Below are 23,359 nucleotides of genomic sequence, written 5' to 3'. Positions count from 1 at the left end.
GCATTGTGGATGTGTCTGTCCTCAAATTCCTGGCTCTGGGAAGGTGGAGACGAGACAGATACATAGAGCAGACTGTCTAGTCAGTCTAGGCTAACTGGTGACCTCCCAGGTCCCAAACAGACCCATTTCTACTCCCCCAAAAGGTGGACAGTTCCTGAGGAACAACCAGAGGTTGTCTTCTGGCCTTCACACATACATGCATGCATATCAGCATAAACATGTATACCTGCTCACACATGAACATGTGCATACGTAACACTCATGTATACACACACACACACACACACACACACACACACACACACACTCACGTGGTGGGTGCCTGCTAGTAGGAGTTGGCAGCAGTAGGAGTTGAAGCTGCATTTGCTGAGCTGCCCAGCTAGGCTGGGGACTGTAAAGGCGACATGTCATTTGAAGTGAATCTGCCTCCCAGAAGAATACCAGCCCTCTGAGAGAAAACGAAACATTCATAATCTAGAGCCTTTCTGTAACCTGAACGTCAAGAAAAATTAATTTAATAATAACAACAGCCAAGACTTACATGGTGACAGTTTATATTTCTCCTCAAAGCTTTTCTTGTAGATTTTAATTACTCAGAACACATGCATTGCCCAAGTGTTAGGAAATAAGACAAAAGAGTATCTTTATTGGGCTTGGTTTTGATAATGGTTAAGCCCAGATGGTGTAGTGAACCAGATACATGTTACCTTTCCAGTCTGCTGATTCCCTGTTTACCTACAGCTCTGAGGCTCTGAGTCTGCCTGGGTCCCCTGGCAAGAAGGTCAGAAGTCATTGTCGCTCTCGTCCAGGGGCTCAGGCTTGCGGACCCGTCGCCTGGGCTTAGCTGGCGAGAGAGCAATGCTTTCGTCTTCCAGATCGTCGTCGTCCTCTTCGTCATCGTCCATGTCAATCTCACTGTCCTCCGAGTCCTCCTGGAGCAAAAGCGGGCAAATGCAGCTGTGGTGCTGGCTCCCCACTGTGTCATGTCCTTAGAGACCCCACTTTGCTCTCTCAGGGACAGTGCAGTAACCGGGGAAGGTTGTGGGAACACAGCACACTGCCAGCTGGACAGCTCCACTAGACGGGATAGAACCCGTAACTCAAACACCAGCCTTTACCAGGGCTGTCCAGCAGGAGGTGGCTTCCCATGGATGTCTTGGGAATACTCAGCACAGGCTGAGGAACCTAAGGGCTGAATGGCTCCTGCAGTGTAGAGACCCAGCAGACAGTAGACAGCAAGAAGGGCAGGAAAGGGAGGCCGACTCCAGGAGGAGATGGGAAGCAGCGCACATGTGGTAAGAAGGCAAGGTGAGGATGCCCTAGCTCCTTCACGCTCCGGATCCAGGGAGCACCAACTCCTCCACTCCATATATACCAAGATGGCTGGCCACCCAGTCTAGACTATTCCAAGTAGTACATACACGTTAGAATTATCTTCTTTGAAGAGCTACCACCTTCTCTAGCTGTCCTTCATTCCATTCTGCTTCTCTTCCAGAAGAAACCCCTGGGAAAGCCAGGCCTATGGTGGTACAAGCCTACGATGCCAGCACTCCAGAGGCTAAGGCAGGAGGATGACTATGAATTTGAGGCCAGTCTAAGCTACATAGAAAGACCTGTTTCACATGAAAAAAATAAAGAATGAACTCCTTGAACAAATTGCTATACTCAAGTGTCCCCAAGCGTTACATAAGCACAACAGGCTTTATCCCATAAGCCCAAACCTTATCAAGACGGAAAGGATGCCAATCCGGTGGGTTCCAGAGGTGGGAACCTCTGTCACCAACCCACCCTTCTTTCCTGAAGTCCACTTCCCCATTTTCTATGCCACTCTGCCCTCTGTCCTTAGCTCTCTGCAGAGTGCGTTCCAACTCCTTTGCCCGATCCTCTTTAATTCTCTGGCCTCTGAAGACAGAGGTAGCTCAGGACTGCAGGCCTCCTCTTTTCTCTTCCTGCTCCCCAAACCGAGCAATCACATCTTTATCATGACTTCCATCTAAATATGGTTGGCTCCCAAGTTCCACTTCTGGCCCAACCCTGTTTCTTAAATTCCAAACTTTTCCTAATCTGCCCTCTAAGCAGCTTCAAGTCACCTCTGTCTCAGGAAGTTAAAACCCCAGGCTTTCAGTTAGTTCCACCACTGAAGCATTCTGCATTTCTCTTCATTACCCTGGTGCAATCAACTAACAAAACAAGATGGGTCCAGTCTCAGAAACACCCAGACTCTGACTGCTTCTCAGTACTAACACCATTGTGGCCTTGGCTAGAACACCCTCCCCTCCAACATAGGCAGTTACACTTGGCACCTCAGTTTCTTCCTCCCTGGGCTGACAACTCCCCAACATGGCCTGTCTCCCAGGTCCTCATGGCATCCTGCATGGCTCTGTATCGCCCCCGCTGTCTCTCACCTCTTGCCCAGTGCCCTCCATCCTGCCACCACCTCACTGTAGGTGTCCACCCCTAGGCCCAGGGGCTCTGCCCACCTCAACATGGCTCATCCTTTCACTCATACAGGTCTGCTTCAATTTCTCAATAGAGGCCTTGCCTGGACGTGTGAAAAGATCCCTTGTCCCTGTCATTTGCCTCCCGAGACTACTTTATCTACTCCCTAATGCCCACGACTGTGGAATGTCTGCTGGACTGCTACTAGAACACACGATCCCAAAGGCAAGGACTGGTGTTCTCCCTGCTGCACCCAGGACCTGACACTGACAGAACCCAGCTATTCATGTTGAACAGACACATGAAGTCAAGCCCATGACAGAGGAGCTGTGTGAACAGTCTCCACGGAATTAGCAGAAGACACAAGCCACTGCAGACACATTCATTCTGAAGAACATGCAAGCAAATGAAACAGAGCAGACACCACTTTCCATGAAGCACTGATTCCTGTAGGACCTTATCATGAGCCTCCTCTGTTAAAAAGAAAGTTATTGTTGAGCGATTTCCTTGCCTCTCTATCGACTGGCCCTTGGGAATTCCAAGTACAAGTTTCTCTGTATCCTGCCCAGCAGGATGGGGGCCAGCTTGTTGCTGTGAATCTAGGCAACACCATGCTGTGGTACTTATTAGCCAAGCCTCATATGAGAGTGTATGTTCCTGTCTGTCCCTGTGCAGGCACCAGTGCCGTGCCCCAGATATAGGTCTGTACCTTACACTGGCCTGGGATTGGTGTCTCTCCAGTAACCTGTGCTACATGGGCCAAGCAACACTGCCAGGGACTGCAGCAGAGCAAGGGCTCAGGAGCCGGCAGGGCATGCTCAGCCTGCCATCCTGAGAACCCCGACATTGCTTTCCAGCTAAGTTCTCTACTCAGTTATCTGCTTGGTGGAGCTCAAGGCACCAGCAGCCAGGCCTTTCTGAGGCCCTGGTCCAAGGAGACACCTCTTCCCTGTTCCTGCTCCAGAGTTGTGGGATGGTGCTGAAGAAAGGCCGGTGCTGGGCCATGGCCCTGGCACCAGACTTCATTACTAGGCTATGGTTCAGGGCCTGACGACTGCCCTGTCTTTCTCATCTTTGGTCTCAGTGTTTGACCCTTCTGTGTGGTAACAGAAGAGGCTACTCTGTCTCTCTCACCATGGCATCCACTGAGAGGGCTTCTTGCCCGAGAGAGGAAGCATCGCCCTGCAGGAGAGGGGCTCTGCTGACCCTGAACAGGTCAGCACACACCAACAAACAGATGAGGCAAGAAATGAAAACCAACCTGCTTCCTGGAGCGGGGATTCTTGCATTTACCTAAGAGGGCTGGTGCTGCTTCCATCTTTGGAAAGCAAGAATGGAAAGAAGAGTGAGAAGGTGGAAAAAGGGCGAGCATTTGTGTGAAGTGAGCAACAAGCAATCACACTGTCACATTGAGGGATGTGTGGGGAAGGTCGTCTCTGACTGCTGGCAGACCTGAGCCAATCTACCAGGACAGCCCCAGGACCAAGAGGCACAGGAGTGGCAAGAAGGTATTGGGACTTACATCTTCATCAGAGTCTCCACCTTGCATTGTGCCCACGATGCGTTTGCTGGGCCTTCCTGAGAAAACAAAACATGAATTATGAGATTCTTGAAAAATAAGGCAGGCAATGACATTTAAGACTTGCTTTTCCTTGGAAAACTGGGGAAATACTAAAGTGTATACTAAAAAATGTACTTAAGTAAGCTCCAGCTAATTAGCATTACCAACAAATAATAATTTCCTGTAACTCCTACCCCTCTACTTTGTGAAAGAAACTCACTATAGAGATGGGGCTAGCCTTGAACTCTCGATCCTGCTGCAGCCTCTAGAGTGCAGCATCACAGGCTGTGCCGCCATGGCCAGCTCTGCAAATCTACCCCGACAGATAAAAAAAGGGCAATAAAATTCAGCGTGTGACAGTGTATATCTGTAATCTCAGCACTCAGGAGACTGAGGCAGGAGCATTACTGGGAATTCAGGGCTAGCTTGAGGTACACAGTGAGCTGTACTGTGTCTCAACAACAACAAGAACAAAAAGATCCTCATGGGCTGGCCTGACGGTTCAGCAGGTAAAGGTACTCGCCAGCAAGCATAATGGCCTGAGTTCAATTTGCAGAATGTACATGGCAGAAGAAAAAAACTGAGTCCCAAAAGTTTTCTTTGGATATGGACCCATGTGTGCACATGTCTGTGCACATACACAAATGAATTAATAAAAATTTACATTCAAAAATTATACATAAAAGCTGGGGTATGAATAAGTGGTAGAACATTTGTCCATGGATTTAATTAAGGCCATGGATTTAATCTCTAGCACCACAAAACAACCATGAACCAAGAATGCTTGTTTGTTTGAGACAGGATTTCTCTGTAGCTTTGGAGCCTGTCCTGGAACTAGCTCTGCAGACCAGGCTGGTCTCGAACTCACAGAGATCAGCCTATCTCCATCTCCTGAGTGCTGAGATCAAAGGCATGCACCACCACTTCCCAGCAATCAAGAGTATTTTTAAAATACATCCTCTGAGTGGCTGAGGATACTGAGGGCTCCATTATTAGTTTACACGCAGCAGAACTTCCACGGTATCGGTTGAAAAAAAAAGTACTTCTTCTATGAAGCAGTGCCTCCTGTGCTTGAATCTAGGTCTAAGTTTCCAAGAGAAACTTAGGGCCCTTGCCATAGTTTTTGGAACTGGACTACATGATTTTGCTCTGCAAGTTCAGAACTTAAGCAGGGTTTGGAAGAATCATTGCCTTTCTCAGATTAACAGTTGGCCACACACCTTTTTCTAGTATGGCTCCCCTCCATCAAGTGGGATACATACCATAAACCTCAGCTTGTGTCTGAGGCTGTGAAAAAGGTGAAAGGTCACAAAAGAACCCACAGCAACTAATTACCCAACGGGAATCACGCACAACAATGACAACCACTGGGCCCAGCATACATAGAACAGCTAACAACAAAAGATAACACAAAATGATGAAAAGGTGATTACACCTCTGAAATTTATTAGGTGTAAACAACTCTCTACAGTCCCAACACTTCAGAGGCTGAGGCAGGAGGATTGTGAGTGGGACTCCAGTCTGAGTTACATAATGAGACCCTGCCTCAAAAGACCAAAAAAAGTACCAACAGTAGTTGGGTGGTGGGTAAGAAATGTATTTAAAGGCCAATATAGGGCAATTGAGTAGCAATCGAAATTAGAGTTTACAGCTGGGCATGGTGGCACCTGCCATCCAAGCACTCAGGAGTCTTGTGGTATAAGGACTCTGAATTTGAGGCCATCCTGTGCATGACCTTGTACCAAAAACAAAAATTAAAGTCTATTTAAAAAAATAGAATATTTGACACAAGAATCCCATTTGAAAGATGTGCACTAAAGAAATATTCACATATATGCAGAAAAAAGTATATACAAGAAAAGGAGTAAAATTAAATATCTAACCCCAAAAAATTAAGGTTACAGTTATGCAATAGAATGTGATATTCATGGCCAGCTTAGCTACGTGAAATCAAGCAAAAGAACTGTTAGAGGCAATGACTACCAATGAGCAGTTTGAGGGAAGATCCAGAGGAACAAAATAAACTGAGGCTGCAGAAATGACTTAAGGGACCTGCACAGTACCCTGCGGATCGCGATGCTAAACTGCACTCACCCGACTTCGCCCTTGGTGTTCTGAGGAAACAGGAGTTACAGTACCTTGCATGAGCACTTCCATGGCTGTTCGAGGTTTCGACAGCCGTCTCTCCTCCAGCTCACTATCAGACTCATCGTCCTCTTGGATGTCTATGTCTGAGTCATCGTTACCTGGCAGGAACAGCAGAAGGCAGAGTGAAGGCACAGCTCTTTCACTACAGAGATCTCCTGTCTACTAAGGTGTCAGTGCAAAAGCAGCTGCCTTTCTTAGCCCCTTTTCATCTATTAGATCTTACGAGACCCTGGATTTCCTTAGGTACTTAGTGAGGTGTTAGCGCAGATCACAATATGCTGTATCTACTCAGAGCAATTTTTCAAAGCAAAAAGAATATGGACCAGATGCCTTAAAAGCATTGGCAGGCTGAATTTTTCACCAACTGAGCAGCTGGCTGTCAAGGTAGCTGGAAGCCGTTGGTTAACGGGGTAAAGCCCTCTGTCCTGTGCCAGGCTGTTACTAACTCAAGAGCCTCAGCCTTAGCAAAGATAAACAAGTGGGGTTGGATGAAAACGAACAAAGCAGGTGGGAGGTAAGCAGGGAGCCCAGCCTTGGGCAGCGGAGTGGGCTGTCCTGAGACAGACATTCTTCACTGGGAAAGTTTAGCATAAAGGCATACACTGGGTGGGGCTACGGCTCAGTGGTAGAGCATGCCTTATCTTCTGCAAAGCTCTGGGGCCAATCCATAACACCACACACAGAGAACTAATTAGACAACTGTTCTAAAGAAATTTTATTTGTTGGGGGGCATTCATGCATGTATTCTATAAAAGGCTATTTCAGTGCCATCACTTTTTGTTTTTTGTTTGTTTGTTTGTTTTTGTTTTTTTCAAGACAGGGTTTCCCTGTAGTTTTGGAGCCTGTCCTGGAACTCGCTCTGTAGACCAGGCTGGCCTCAAACTCACAGAGATCCTCCTGCCTCTGCCTCCCGAGTGCTGGGATTAAAGGCGTGCGCCACCACCACCTGGCCACTTTTTCTCTCTCTCCTCTTTCTGTGTATGTGTGTGTGTGTGTGTGGCAGGCTTGTAGAGACCAGAAGAGGATGTTGAGAGCCCTTGGAGTTGGAGTTAAAGGCAGTTGTGGGCTACCTGGTGTGGACACCGGAAAGTGGACTAGTATCTTCTGGGAGAGCAGCAAGTGTTCTTAATCACTGAGTTAACCTCTCCAGCCCTGAAATGACTCTATATACATGATAAAAATACTTGTTTAGTCTTTGTGCCTGCAGAAAGAACCAACAGAGGGAGACTAGAATGGGAAGAAAAAGCTCTCATTGCCACAGTGCCTTACTAAACCCAGGGAGTGAGGGGGGTTTGGGAAGGAGGGACTTGGAGGGGTTTGCAGTTGCTGCTCTGACACTGATTTAGAAGTCAGCTTGGAAATCCAGCAGTTGTTGGTCTTCCAAAAGGCTTAGCTTTGTGCCTGTATCAGATAACTGTATTCACCTGTTAAGGGATACAGTGATGGGAAGGGAACTTGGTTTCTTTAGTCAGAGAAAGAAGAGCTGTGTTCTTCAGCTCAGGAGGGAAAGCCTGGGAGCTGGTGACAGTGTCATAAAGAACAACCTTCAAGATCACCAACATCTTCTAAAAGTCTTTATACAGAAAATTAATCCATATTAACATAATTTAGTAACTATAACACAAAATCACCACTCATTCAGTTTCCCATGAAAATTAGGATACTAAATGCTTACTCCATGCAGTATATATCAATTCACTATCCCACTGACTTCTGCCTTGACTGGCCTAGAACTAAAGCAGTAGGAGATTCTTGGCTGGAAACACTTTTTAGGTTTTCTAAACCTGCTCTTAGAGGATTCCCAGAAGTCCCTGCTTGCTTTCTAGGGCTCTCTGAGAGCAGGTACAAAGGGAGCCAAACACAAACAGGGAAGGAGCTAGAAGACCAGGTGTATTGTCGACTACAGGAATGAAAACATCTCATAAAGAAAACAGAGAAAGAGCAAGAGAAGTGAGTCAGAAGAGCGCAACTATGTTGTGGTAGGAAGACCACACAACACAACTGTGGTGTAGCAGGAAAACCACACAACACAACACAATTGTGTTGTGGTAGGAAGACCACACAATACAAGTATGGTGTAGCAGTAACACCACACCACACAACACAACTGTGGTATAGCAGGAAGACATACAACACAACACATCTGTGGTGTAGCAGAAGACCACACCACACAAGACAACTGTGGTATAGCAGGAACGCACAACACGACTGTGGTGTAGTGGGAAGACCACACACTGCTATGGCTCTCAATGTTGAACTGATGCCCTGGTGTCACCCTGGTAAGCAGTGTGAGCTCGTCATGAAGAGTACCTTTCCCAGAATCTAGGCCTCGTGTTTAGTACATTTTTCTATAGCCGAGAGGCTTGCTGAGCACTTTTGGATGACTGTGTATAGGGTTTGCCAACAAGCAAGTGGCCCCTTTATTGATACTGTATGCAACAATTGATTTTTCAGCTTGCCCTAAAATGGGACCATTCATACTACTAGGAAAAATTTGTCTTTCATAATTATTGATTACATAGAATTCAAGTTCAAAGATGTTAGAGGTATCATAAGAAATGGATATTAGTATGTTGAAGCAAACTTTGTTATTATTATTGAAAAATAGACTCTAGTCTGGCAGTAGTAACACACACCTTTAATCCCAGCACTCAGGAGACAGAGGCAGGTGGATCTCTGAGTTTGAAACCAGCCTGGTCTACAGAGTGAGTTCCAGGACATCCAGAGCTATATGGAGAAACTCTGTCTTGAAAGACAAAACACCAAAAACCAAAAGAAAAAAAAAAGCAGATCAAAAACCCCAAAAAACAACGTAGAACAAAACAGATTCTTCTCTCATACAGTATATCCCAAGCACAGCACAGCTTTCCCTCCCTTCATTCCCCTAGCTCCCTCCACCTCCCCAACCCCATCCATCCCACCTTCATTCCCTCTTCAAAAAAGAGCAGGTCTCCAAGAGCCAAATAGGACACAACAAGACAGACACAAGACAAGGGGAAAGTCCTCATATCAAGGCTGGACAAGATAACGCAGGAGAAGAGAGCGACTCGAGAGCAGGCAAAAGAGTAAGAGATATACCCAGCTCCCACTGTTAGGAGTCTCACAAAACACCAAACTACAGTCATAACATATGACATATATGCAGGACCTGGTTCCGACCCATGCAAACCCCATGTCTGCCATTTCAGTCTTTGTGAGAAGCAAGCTTTTTGAGTAAACTCAAATGGTACCTAATATAAAAACTGTGAGAAAATTGCTTTCAGAATTTATTTTTGCATTTCTAGTCAACAATGACAGATTTGCTAGTGTTTAATAGGGCCAATTACATCTATTGTTCTTATCACAATAAAAAAATTGAGAGAAAAAATTAAAAAAATATATATTTTTAAATGTAACCCTACCAGAGAAATACAACTTATTACATACCTCCCACGCAACCTGCTGACCTGAGTTTAATTCTCAGGAAGGAGAAAGAACCAATCACAAAGCTGTCCTCTGACCTTAATGTGTGCTCCAGGGCATTCCCACAGCTGCAACTGCACACTTGGTATATGAGTGTGCATGCACACATCCCCCTCTCCCCCACACTGGATAAAAACCTTAAACACACAGTAACTTTCTCAAGGCTGAAAACACTAGTCAGAGCCAACAGCCTTACTTCCACTCTTGAGCAGCCGCTTTTCCTCCTCCTTTAGCTTATTCTGCATGAGACGGAGAGTATTTTCAGCTTCCTGTGGAGGACAAGGCCAAGATTCAGAATGGTGACCTTTAGTAGACAATCTGATTCAGAGATGGCTCTGTGGTTTAGGGCACTGGGTGCTCTTCCAGAAGACCCTGGATCAATTCCTTGCACTCATACAGTGGCTCACAACCATCTGTAATACCAATGCAGGGAATCTGATGTCTTCTTTTGGCCTCTGGGGGCATTGCATATGGTGCACAGACATATATGCAGGCAAAATACCAATACACAAAATAGACATTCATAAATCTTTAAAATAACTTTAAGAAGCTTACCTAGGCAACCTGTGAGGTCCCTACAGCCGTGCTCTTCCTCTGCCACCCACCTAGTGCCTGTGGGAACGGCCCCGCCAATCCCTCCTCTCACTACCCCTTAACTCTGAAAGAAACGAGTGGCACAGCAGAAACCACCACGTGCGCCTGCAGCGCAGTGGGCACAGGAAATACGTCTAACACAGATAGGCAAGCTCTCTGCTCAGAACAACAGAAAGCAGAACTGTCTCCATGTTTCTGCCTGTGCTGTATCACCACTCCAATCTAAAGGTGCTAATGGGCAGGTCAGGAAGGCAAGACAACAAGGGAATACTGGCCTTGGTTCCTGGTGTACAGCTAGAAGCAGGCAGAATGTCAGGTATGTTGTCAAACGGAGCCCTGATTAAGCTGGGCATGGTGACATGTATGTTATAGTCCCTGCACTTAGGAGGCTGGAGCAAGAGGCTGGTCTGGGCAACACAGCAACATACTGGCCTCCCCAGCCCCCAAATAGGCAAGTTTTGGATTCAAATATAGACTCTGCCTCAATATGTAAGGCAGAGAAGGGAAGATACCAGATGTAAATTTCTGGTCTCCATATGCACATGCACCCATACACATGTGAAAATGAACATACATATATACACAGAACACATAAACATGTAAGCAAAACACCAATGAAGCTAAACAACTGGCTTTTAAATTTTGTTTGGTATTCTAAGCATTAAAAAAACACCCTTGGATTAGGCATGGGAAAGATCAAAGCAAACATGGGCCCTTCCAGATCACTGCACAAGTCACAGTTGACCCATTTCCACTTCTCACTGCCCAAACCCTGATAGCACATCAAATACCTGACAACCAAGAACACATGCCGTGTAGCCAGCTAAACAGAAGAACTGGAGGAGTCTGTGGACCTGCAGGTTCATACCATATGTACAAACTGACATGGCTCAGAGCACGGACTAACACGCTAGAAGACTCACTTCAAACCTCTCCTGCTCCATCCGGTGATGATCCTCAAGTTGCTGCTCCAGGTAAGCCAAGTTCCGGAATTTCTCTAGATAAATGTCGTACTGCTTTTGCAGCTCCTCCTCAGTTTTTTCATACTCGTCCATGAAGGCCGGCCTAAAAGGAGCAACGGAATGAAAGAGAGCTAATATCTACTGTTGTCTGTTGTCTGTCGTTCCTCCCAGCTGCAGCAGAGACGGTCCTCCACTCTGACCACCTTCCTCTCTACCGACCAAACGAAGCTTTGCTTTTAACCATGTGTTCTTTATAACCCTCACCCTCAAAAAACTGAAAGTAGGAGAATTAAGTAAAAAATTACTTATAAACCATCAACTACATGCATTGGATGTAACACATATTCTCCCCCCCCCTTTTTTTTTAAAGATAGGGTCTCATGTAGCCTAGGCCATTCTTGAACTCATGAATTCCTGATCAGTTTCCTGAGTCCTGAGATTTCACATGTGAGTTACGATGTTAAGTCCCTTCCAGATTTCCCCAAATATAAAGATAGAAATGTGTGTGTGTGTGTGTGTGTGTGTGTGTGTGTATACTTTGGAGATGGGATTTTACTATATAGCTCCGACTGGTCTGGAACTCACAAAGATCTGTCTACCTCTGTCTTCCAAGTACTGGTATTAGAGGCATGTATCATCATGACAATCAGGAAAGTATAGTCTTAATAAAAATTAAAAAGTAAATCTTTTAGCAGTAGTTTTGTGGATTTCATATCAATGGATTACAGGGTCTAATAGGGCTAATATAGCCATGTGCCATACACATTTCTCAAAATCAGTTATTTATTTAGTTAGTTTTTCGAGGCAGGGTTTCTCTGTGTAGCTCTGGCTGTCCTGGAACTCACAGAGATCTGCCTGCCTCTGCCTCCCAAGTGCTATGATTAAAGGCGTGTGCCACCACTGCCTGGCTCAAAAATCAGTAAGTTAAATATATGCATGATCTTAGTTGGTATAACACTCTACTATGGATATGATAAAATGTAGTCTTCCAAATAGGTAAATAGGCCACTGCAAATCTTAGCTTTTTAAAAAAAACAAAATAAAGTTTAAAACCTGCAACATAAAGCCTAATTTCAACTGGTTGGCTAAATTTTCTTTTTTTTTTCCCCCTCTTAGTATTAATTTTCCCTTCTCTTTCTCTTTCTTTCCTTCCTGCTCCCCCACGGGCCGGGATTACAGGCATGTAAAATCATGTCTGGCTTTGTTACTGATCTTAACGGCAATACTCTGCTCTTACAAAACACGAGGGGGTAGCTATCTTAGCAGTTAGGGCACTGGCTGCTCTCCCAGTGATAAAGTTCAGTTCCCACCTCCCGCCTGGCAGCTCATGATCTGCAGCTTCAGCTCAATGGGCTCTGAAACTTTCTGCTGGATTCTGCACCAGGCATGCACACGGTACACAGGTATACATGCAGGCTAAATGTTCATACACATACATTTTTAAAAATGAGAATTAGCTGTAGAGGTATGTGCCTATAGTCCCATCTCCTCTGGCGGCTGAGGTGCTAAGACATCCTTTAGTCCAGAAGTTGGGAGACTGAAACAGTTTCTCCCCTCAAAATCTTTTATTGAAAAATCTCTTTTCACTGCATCTCTTTTCAGAAAAGCTGCTTCTCCTACAGATCCACCTGAGCTGAGTATGTTCTCTTCTCAGATTCAAGTTCCCCTGAGTACACCACAGCCTGGACTTGGGTTAAGCTCTTGGTACCAGTGTCCTAATAGGAATGTTGGATGTCAACAACCAAGTAAGGCACAGACTAATGGCTAGATGTTTGTCCTACACAGCTCCCCAAATTCCTTAGGCCACTTTTGATTTTGTCAGTTTAACTGGAATATCAGTTCTGGCTTCTGAGATGCTTATTCATGGTATCAAGAGAACACATGCCAGTCAGGTGGCTCACACCTTTAATTCCAGCACTCGGGAGGCAGAGGCAGGTGGATCTCTGTGAGTTCGAGGCCAGTCTGGTTTACAGAGTGAGATCCAGGGCAGCCAGGGCTGTTACACAGAGAAACCCTGTCTTGAACTCCCTCCCCCCAAAATAGAGAATACATGTCTAAAATATGGAACCATCCTTGTGCAGGGCCATGTTAATCCTATTGTTCCATTTAGTGTATGTGCTGCCCAAGCAAACCCTGAGCGGTTTCTAGAATGATACAAGGAGTCCCTAGGGAATGCAGTGTGGGAATGGGAATGGCCCCCATAGCTTCATGTATTTGGATACTTGGTCCCTAGTTGGTGAGACTGTTTGGGAAGGATTAGGAGGTGTGGCCTAGTTAGAGACGATGTGTCACTGGGGGCAAGCTCTGAGGTTTCAGAAGACTTATTCTATTCCCAGTGTGTTCTCTTCTCCTGCTTGTAGATCAAGATGTGAATTCTCAGCTGTTTCTGCTGCCATGACTTTGTTCCACCATGGACTCTAACCTCTGAAACCGTAAGCCCAGTTAATGCTTTCTTTCATAAGTTACCTCGGTCATGGTCACTTTTGTCACAGCAGTGGAAAAGTAAGACAGAGGATGAAATAGAGAGGGAAAGAGAGCATTAACCTTTTAAACTAGAACAAAGCAACTTATCTATTAAAAAGGACTTTCAGGGTGTGGTGGTACACACCTTTAGTCCCAGCACTTGGGAAGCAGAGGCTGTGATCAAGAGGCCAGCCTGGTCTAAAGAATGAGTTCCAAGACAGCCAGAGATACATAGTGAGACCCTGTTTTGAAAACACAAACAAACAAACATGATTTCAGGTTTAACTAGAATGAATTATGCTTTAAAGATGACTCTGTTAGAGAGTCCAAGGACTCTCGTGGCAGTGATTTCAGCAGCAGAAAGAGCAAGTCCCTGACATGAACAGGAGGGCTCTTGGTGCCTACTGTTTGCCAATGCTCACTCCCAAGACTATGAAAAGAAAAGCAAAAAACACTGTTACACTTCTCTATTCCCTGGACCTGTTTTTCCACTAAGTCAGTCATAAGGAAGATAAACTGTTGACAGGTGAGGGATCATCAAAGTGAAAGTCTAAAATCTATTCAAACCAAAAGATGGATGTATGCTCTGTTTCAATGTAATTTATGACGAGATTTTAGAAGGCCAAGCCTGGTACAACTCCCACCATCTGGGTTTACTTTGTCTTATGTTCCAAGACAGCACAAAAACTTTCAAGGGGGCTCCAGAGTTCAGCCACGCTGCAGACATTCGGAAGGCAGCACAGAGAGTGAGCAAGTGTAGGGCAGGCAGCGAAGAGACTGTGACTCTCTGTGCATGCGGCTGCTCTCTGGGGCTCTCAGGCTTATTCTCACTTTCACAGACGCCCGCCACTCACGCACTCTACCTGACACTCTGCAGGGTCTTGAGTCGCTTCTGATTTCTTTCCAGTTCTAATTTTCTCTTCTCAATTTTGGCTTCTAAGTTAGCTTCATCAGAGGCCACGTTATTGAGCAGGTCTTTAGTCTTCTGAACCTGTGCCTACATTGAATAGGAAATTTAGTGAGATAAAGTGCCCGGGAGGACTGTCATCTGACCCTGGGCACAGGACTCCTTAATATGTTGGGCAGAGCAACATCACACAAACCATACACAAAAGCAAACCAACAAAACACTTCCCCTCCCTGACTGCAACTTATCTAACAATTTCCAGAGTCAGGAGTGAAAGGAGGATGACCCAGAGGGGAAAAAATTACAATTCTTTTCATAAACAGAGGGTGTTTCTGTCCATGAAAGCAAACAAAAGTGGAAAAAAAGAATGTCCTAATAAAGACAAGAGGCCTAGGATCTGTGTCCAACCTGCTCGATTAGGACTGGGCACTGACCAGTTTGTACTACCAGCCTGCCTTCACTTGGGCAGCTCCCTGGTTACAAACTACCAACCTAGGGAACAGACACACCACAAACACACACATACTGACACACAGAGACACACTCAGACACAGACACAAACACACACAGAGACAGACACACAGACAGAGACACATACACACACAGATAGACGCACAGATATACAGACAGACACACACACAGACACATAGATACACAGATATACAGACAGACAGATACAGACAAGACACACACACACATAGAGACACACAGATACAGACAGACACAGACACACACGTACACAGACAGACACACAGATACAGAGACACATACACAGAGGGTTGGTTCAGGAGGGGACCAAAAACAAAACCCTCATGAACCAGCCTCAGCTCTGACCCACTGTCTGCTTTGATGGACAAAGACGATTCCTTTTCTCTCTACGGTAAAGCAGCTTCACTAAAAACTAAAACTAAACGGAGAAACCGCTTTACTGGTGAAGTCAGTGCAAACGTGGCTCACACAGCAGCAACTAGACATTCTGGTGAGGCGGAGCTCTGAGAGAGGGTCCAGGAGCAATGGGACAGAAGCTCTGGGCTGCTGGCACCACAGGGGTCAAAGACCCTGGCTAGTCCACAGACAGTCCTGTCTTCCCAAGAGCAAGCTCGGCTGAAGTGGACATGCTGAGAACAAAGGTGCTGGCCTCTTATTTACACTGTGAGAAGCTGGCTGTTGGGAGCCTCGTGGTTCAGAGCACTGAGTCCACAGGAAGCAGGAGCACAACCTGGGTGTGGACAAACCTCCTCCCCATGTTCTAGCTGTCCAACCCTGCATGAAGTTCTTGATGGCGAGGTGGGTTCCATTCTGGTACTCTGCATGTGTGTTAATATGCCATAAAGGTTTCCTGGCTGCTTGCATGCAGGTCTCTGCAAACCATGGGATCCAAGATTCTCAGAGACAGGCAATCTTTTGAAACTTCGATTATTTTTTTAATATTTATTTATTTATTATGTATACAATATTCTGTCTGTGTGTGTGTCTCCAGGCCAGAAGAGGGCACCAGACTTCATTACAGATGGTTGTGAGCCACCATGTGGTTGCTGGGAATTGAACTCAGAACCTTTGGAAGAGCAGACAATGCTCTTAACCGCTGAGCCATCTCTCCAGCCCCTGAAACTTCAATTATTGCCAGTGAATTTATGACTTCATTGGTTGGTATAAGTAAACTAATCATTTCTATGGAAATTTTGTGTGCCTAGGGCTCAGTCTCAGAACGCTGACACACACTAACAAGCATGCTATCACTGAGCTGCATGCCCAGTATAGCCCACTATCTCTCAGATTCTTCCCCTAACAACCACTAAAGAGCCAGGCACAATGGTCCCTGCATTTAATCGTAGCCCTCAGAAGGCAAGGGCTGGCAGATCTCTGAGTTTGAGACTTAGATTGTTCTACATAGTAAGTTCCAGGCCATTCAGAGCTACATAGTGAAACCCTATCCTAAAAGAAACAAAACAAACAACCAAGTGGCACATAAAAATACATAAAACACATATAAAAATCTTTAAAAAGCAAAAAAAAAAAACCCCATTTATTAAAAATGCATTAAAGATTCTAATACAAATGTGAATTAATTCCAACAGGAAGGTGACTCCTTCGTCAACAAGATTAAAGGAAAAATTATGCACATTATATATGTGTATGTTTATGAACATGTGAGTGCAGCCTACAGAAGTCAGAACAGAGAGCATTGGATTCCCTGGAGTTGTGAGCTGCCTTGTAAGTATTGGGAACTGAACTTGGGTCTCTGGAAGCACAGTATGTGTTCTTAACTGCTGAGTCACCTTTCCAGTACCCTTAATCAACAACCTTGCTGATAATGATGACTCTCTGATTCAAAGTCATATTATAGCTTAGGGATTATCTGACCTTAAAGTCTTTAATCTAGTCCTCAGGTAAGAAAGATCAATGTATAAACATTTCCAGTCTTCTGAGATAACTGGCTTCTGTACCACAATCCTAAGTACTTTGGCTTTTAGAATTACCAGGCATCAGGGGCAAATACCTTCTGACATTCAAGGTCCTCTAAAGAGCAGACAGTGCCCCTTCTACAGGACCAGTTTTCTTTATTTTTTTTTTTTAAGACAGGGTATCTCTGTAGCTTTGGTGCCTGTCCTGGAACTAGCTCTGTAGACCAGGCTGGCCTCGAACTCACAGAGATCTGCCTGCCTCTGCCTCCCGAGTGCTGGGATTAAAGGTGTGCACCACCACTGCCTGGCTTTAGAGAACTAGCTTTTATAATTCAGTGCTGATAGCATGTCTGGCCATGTTCATGTGATTCAGTTAGAATATTGGCATGCATAAAATATTGTTATTTACAGGTTTTTAAGTTTAGAAATAATCATACATTTCAAGAAAAGATGGACTATGATATAATACAAAGCATTTTCCTCTGATCTAGGTGAGGAAACTGCCAGTCACTGATGCCCAATCACCTTCAATCCCTTTGTATTTCCTATTAAGTACATGCAAACCAGGCATGAGCACAGCACGCGACCATTGTCTCATCTCAGGCTCCTTCCTGTCTCGCTGCTTGCACTAGGGAAGTCATCCACAGCAGACAGGAACCACTATGGCAATCTGCTGCCACACTTCTGTGCTGTTCTAGTCTCGAATGCTCTTCAGTTTTCCCTGGATTTCACAATGTTCTTTTTTGGAAAGCACCAGCCAACTAATTAATAGCATGATTCCCAGTGTGGCTTTGTCTGACTGATTCAGATTATGCATCTTTGGCAGGAATACCACAACACAGAAGAGACTTCATCCCATGAGGTGTCATAATTACAAACGATTTACTATGACGCTTCCCTTCCTCACTTGACTGAGGAGCGACGCTAGGATTCTACATAAGAAATGGCTCTTTTTCTCTCTGTAATAATAAGTATTGCAAAGTCAGGTGTGGTAGCATATGCCTTTAATTTGAGCACTCAGGAGGCAGAGCAGGTGGATCTCTGAGTTTGACATCAGCCTGGTCTACAGAGCAGGTTCTAGGACAGCCAGGGCTACACAGAGAAAGTGTCTTGAAAAACCAAAAAAAAAAAAAAAAAGTATGGTACTGGTAGTTTTCTTGAAGCACTTTTTAATTTGAGAATTGATTGTTTCCTATTTCACTGATCTATACTACATAATAAACTACTGTAATTCATTTATGTTGATGTGTAAACAGTCCCTGGCATGGTCAGAAGAACCTTATCAAGTTGGCATCATGTCTCTTCTACAGACTCCTGGTAACCTTTGAATGCCCCTGTTCCTCCTGGCACAGTAAGAGGTTGTGTTTCTCCCAATCGGCTCTAAAATGAGTCATTTTTCCCGGGTTCCCTGGCTCCCGCTAGTGGAGAGCAGCATTTTACAGTCAAGATCCAGGGGCTAGGTACACTCGGAGCTTAGACAGTGAGAGGGCGGATATGTGCATACGCGGGTAAAGGATGTGTCTATAGTCGTATGCGTCTCTAACAAAACTGACAGTGGGCGTGGGCGAGCGCGAGAGAATGAGGACTGCAATGTAGCTTAGAGGTAACGTACTCGCCTAGCATGCACAAGACCCTCCTCTGCACAGAGACAAAAGGAAAGCCCAGAACTTGTTTAAATGCCCAGCAGCAAGGAACTGGATAAATAAAATCGGATAATATTTACCAAAATATTGAAGTAAGAACTGTCTAATTGCTTTAAAACTGGTGAACTGTTAACAACTCGAGAAACTGCTGGAGAAGTAGTAGCTAAAATATAGGAATCCTAACTGTCCTCCAACTTCCCCTTGAAATATCTCGTTTTTAGGCCCCTTACTCTTCTGAGCCCCACATGTAAAAACAACAAATACTAGCAGCGTAATCTTACCAAAATATCTTTTATTGCGATTCTCATCACTTTCTCAGTCTCGTTTATCTCTAGAGGTCTAGCAATGGCTTCTGTTCTCAGTTCCTAGGAGAGATAAAACAACTTACACATTTTGCAACAAGGAGTTCAGTTTTTAGTTTCTATTAGCTGCCATTTTTTTTTCTTGAGAGCCTTGCTGTTTTCTAAGATGTGCTTGAACGTGGATCTCCCCATCCTCAGACTCCCAAACTGCTGGGATTACAGATGTTCACCTTCATGCCCATTGATGCCCCCCAAAAGTACGGGATACACATGTCACACTAATTCTCTAACATTTGACATAGTGGTAGAGACTATGGCTCACCACGTACAAGGCTTAGAATTCAATCTCTGACATCCCAAGAAAATTAAAAGCAAAATTTTACACTAGTGCACATCTCTGTAGAAGACATCTCTCACCATCACTTTCTCTAAATGTCCTCTGAGGCCTACCTTGATCCTCCAGACTCAGTCTTCATTGTCAGCTCAAGACCCTGCATGCCCTTAATGCCAATGGCAAACATGAAATTACTACCCATTACCTTCATTCCTGAATTTGCTCCTGTTCAGATGACCCACCCTGTGAGAACTAAGCATAAGATCGCTGCTGTCTGTGGACCACCAGCCCATATAACTAAGCTCCCGCTCTGCTGGTCCCTAGGGTGGAAACAGCGAGAGAGCAATGGAGGCTGACGTACTTGAAAGAGTAAGGAAATGAAACACGAGTACTTTTTTCCTTCTTAACCCAGCGGTTCCCAAACTACTGTTTGTCAAAAGCTGATGCTGCCATGTGATAGTAAACAGCCTGGACGTGAGGTGTGTCCAGTGCTCACCCAGGTTTGGGAACCGTGCTTACAGCTGCCTTCAGTGGAGCAGATGGTGCACATTATAAGACTGAACTGGACAGCACATTAAGTTGACAGCAACATCTTCTTCCAACTACCTGGAAGTGCTACTCCCATCAATGGCCACAACCTTTTGTTATAACCATCTGGGAAACATTTGAAACTCCTAATGCCCGGGTCATATTCCACAGTAGTGACACCAGCAAAAACGTCAGCTTGATAAAGATCACTGGGTAAGGCTGGGGACAGCGGTTCTGGGAGTCAGGGAGTGACAGGTACAGCACTGAGAACAATACAGAGAAGAGGCACAAGGGAAAGTCACAGTTTCACACCATATATTCCTAATCCTGAACTAGGAGCTGAAGATATTAACAATCACAGTATAGAGAAGGGAAGCAGGCACAAAGTCCCACCCCAACCAAGGACTTCTTTGCAATCGATAGCTCCTAGGCGGAGCGACACTGTGTGTCAGCCACACTCCAGGGCAGGCCTCATGCTCATGAGCAGTTGGCCAACACAAAATGGACTCCATGCTTTTTGTTTTGTTTTGGTTGTCTTTTGTTTTTTAGAGAGAAAAGAACATAAAGTTGGGTATATAAGGGAGGGGAAATCTGGGAGAAGTTGGAGGAGGAGAAAAACACGATTAAAACATATGGTATGAAAAAATATTTTTAATTAAAAAAAGATTAAAACCAGTTGGCAATTCCATGATAATCAGGAAAGTGTTCATATCCTATACTAACTTCCCATACATTAACCCAGTCAATCAAATACTGTTGAGTAAAAGAAGAACTGCAGGGCAGGAAGCAAGAGAAAACCTTTATTCCTTAACTGAACACTACTCACCCTCAGCTCAACCTCTTTGCCCAGCAAGTCATACAGAGATGCTCCTTTGGCAGTGATTTCAGAAGCAAGCTGCCTGGCTGCTTTGAGATCTGCAATCTGGAAGGAAAATTGCAAATACAGAACCCGCATTTTCAACAGGCACTCAGCTGCCACTCTGTGAACCCCAACCACTTCCTTCAGACAGGTATATAACTACAGAGCACGTGTTTCCTCAGGCTTGTTTATTGCTGTAGAACACAGCTCCTAGGACACCAACTTAGGACACACTAAGTTCAAATGGGACCTACTTCAGGACACCTGGTCTCTCAGAAAGCCAAATGTGAAGTCAAACTGAATTCACAAGTAGGAGGTCCAAGCAATAGAAAGCAGACAAGCTTCCCCTATTTGTATTGAGTCCCTAATAGGATGACCAGAGGCAACCTGAGATATAGGAAGATAAGGCCTACAAGGCCAAGAGGTGAGCCAACCTGGGAGTCTGCCCAAGGGCTTAGCAACAGTAGCTGTCAGAGGTCTTGATGGTGTCTAGCCAATGAGGGATGACCAAGCCCTGTCAACTAAGGCAGCGTGGGTGCTGGGAGGAGGCTGAAGAAGGCCCTCCCCATTGCTGAATAAACCAGTCTGCTTGGCGACTTGCCTGACTCCCAGAGTCTATGCTGTTGACCCCACACCTTCTCAACCTCTCCCGCAAGGAAGCTGTTCAGACTCAACTACTTTGAGAGATATTCCTTCCCCTGCAGAACCCAGGGTCAAGGCCTTCGCCTTTCCTCCAAAGAGCTGTGATGATGCCAGGGGAGACCAACTCTGCTAAGTACTTAGTCTCCTGGCCGCCCTGGGGGACTGTTGGCAGGAAGGTGACCGCCAACGACTCTGATGACGACTCAGAGTTCAGGTGTGCATGTCCCCTTCTTACTTCACTATGTTACATTCCCAAGGAGCCGAGACACCAACAGGAATCCTTGCGCTCTCTCCTTTCCATGAACAAGTAACCCTTACCATCTCTCCTGACCTTTAACCTGCCAGCAACAGCTAGCTCGCCTTTGTCGCTCTCGGCAGACTATTTTCTTCCTTTCCTCTGGTCCTACCTGCACCAACACCCTCCAGCTTTACCCGCTTTTCCTGCCTGCCTGGCAGCAAGTACCCACATTTTCCTCTAAGATTTTCCTGACTGTTTCCACTTCTCGACAACAGTCCAGTCTCTGGCATCTCTGTTCTGACAGACACTTCTAACCCTGCAGTTCTAATCCCCTGCATGTTGGTGACTTCTAACGCCCAGTTTCAGCATCACATACAACTGTACTCTAGCGAGGCATCTTTTCTGGGATATCCGAAGGGACTGAGAGCTTAACATGCCCCCAAAAAAAACTCAGAACAAAAATTTTACTAGCCACACTGGCTATTTTCATCTTTAAATTACTTAAAAGTTACATAATATTAGAGCCCATTTCCTTGATTATTAGCTACTTTGGCCAGTGGCTTCTGTGCAGCCCTTGGCACATCAGCACATCATGTCTGGAAACACGGTTTGAGGATCTTCTTCATGTTGTCTCATCTACCTCAATTCATACCCAAAACCTGTAATAACAATCTATCATTAAAATATGTCTGGGCTAGCCGGGTGGTGGTGGCGCACGCCTTTAATCCCAGCACTTGGGAGGCAGAGGCAGGTGGATCTCTGTGAGTTCGAGCCCAGCCTGGTCTACAAGAGCAAGTTCCAGGACAGGAACCAAAAGCTACGGAGAAACCCTGTCTCGAAAATCAAAAAAAAAAAAAAAAAAAAAAAAAAAATGTCTGGGCTGGTGAGATGGCTCAGCTGGTAAAATCTACTTGCCACCAAGCCTGATGACAAGGACCTACATGGTGGAAGGAGAGAACCAAGTCCCAGGTTAACCGCTAACCTTCCTGTCCACTGTGATGCTTCACACATAAATTAGCTTTTACAATATCTGAACCTTGACTGTGAGCTCTGGCTCCTAGTACGTGTCTGTCAGGTGCAGGCATGGCAACCACAATGTTTCCTCTGGCAGGCCTCAGAGAGCTGTCCTGGCACCAGATTAATGTGTGTTCTTAGCTGGGCCTTTTCCATTCCTCAGCTTCCCAGCTGAGCCTTGTGCTGGGAACCTCTTTGGTTGCTTCTGCGAAGACCTACTGATGGCAGCAGAAAGCCTGAAGATACTTTTCCCACCCTAACATATGGCCTCGTAGTTTTCTACTTTTCTTTCTTTCAAGACAGGGTTTCCTCTGTGTAGCTGTCCTCAAACTCACTCTGTAGACCAGGCTGGCCTTAAGCTCAGAGATCCACCTGCCTCTGCCTTCTGAGTGCTGGGATTGAAGGTGTGCACCACTACTACCCGGCTTAGTTTTCCATTCTTGACCCTTCTCCTCATCTCAGGTTTGTGGAATTTCCAGAATCTTCTGTTGGGGCGTCTGGTCCTAGATGGATGGGCACCACTCCATGGGAAGAGATGAAATGACAACTGCTGTTTCCTCTAGTCTGGAGTCCTGATATACCACCGTGGGAAGTGAATAACAGCTTAGCTTTCTTTGGTTTGTTGCTTCCATAAGCTGTTCAGAGACCTGGCAGCTCAGCCCTGAGAGTGAGTTCTACCACCGACATCCCCAGCCCTTACCTTCTTTGAGATGGGGACTTTCCAATCCCAAGACTGGCCTAAAACTCTTGGGCTCAAAGGGCCCTTCAGTCTCAGCCTCCCAATCAGCTGAGAAGAAGTCTAAGACCTATACATCTCTGCTGCAAACCCCATTTTCCACCTCAGAGTAAAGCCAAAGG

General features: G+C 45.4%; 1 protein-coding gene across 1 annotated transcript in view; it reads right to left on the bottom strand.

Moving 5' to 3' along the window:
* Positions 1 to 537: 537 nt before the first annotated feature.
* Cluap1 (clusterin associated protein 1) overlaps positions 538 to 23,359 on the bottom strand; it is a 32,880-nt gene continuing 10,058 nt past the window's right edge. The window contains exons 5-12 of the mRNA XM_050125024.1: positions 20,575 to 20,670; positions 18,866 to 18,949; positions 14,493 to 14,626; positions 11,128 to 11,269; positions 9,807 to 9,879; positions 6,139 to 6,246; positions 3,962 to 4,017; positions 538 to 932 (exon numbers count right to left, since the gene is read on the bottom strand). Coding sequence (XP_049980981.1) covers positions 783 to 932; positions 3,962 to 4,017; positions 6,139 to 6,246; positions 9,807 to 9,879; positions 11,128 to 11,269; positions 14,493 to 14,626; positions 18,866 to 18,949; positions 20,575 to 20,670 — 843 coding nt within the window. The 3' untranslated portion in view covers positions 538 to 782. The remainder of the gene's footprint in view (positions 933 to 3,961; positions 4,018 to 6,138; positions 6,247 to 9,806; positions 9,880 to 11,127; positions 11,270 to 14,492; positions 14,627 to 18,865; positions 18,950 to 20,574; positions 20,671 to 23,359) is intronic.

The sequence above is a fragment of the Alexandromys fortis genome, unplaced genomic scaffold (assembly GCF_014885135.2).
Source record: "Alexandromys fortis isolate MF-2015 unplaced genomic scaffold, M_Fortis_MF-2015_v1.1 scaffold_29, whole genome shotgun sequence".
In the NCBI taxonomy this organism is placed as follows: Eukaryota; Metazoa; Chordata; class Mammalia; order Rodentia; family Cricetidae; genus Alexandromys; species Alexandromys fortis.
This window is presented reverse-complemented; position numbering and strand designations above follow the sequence as displayed.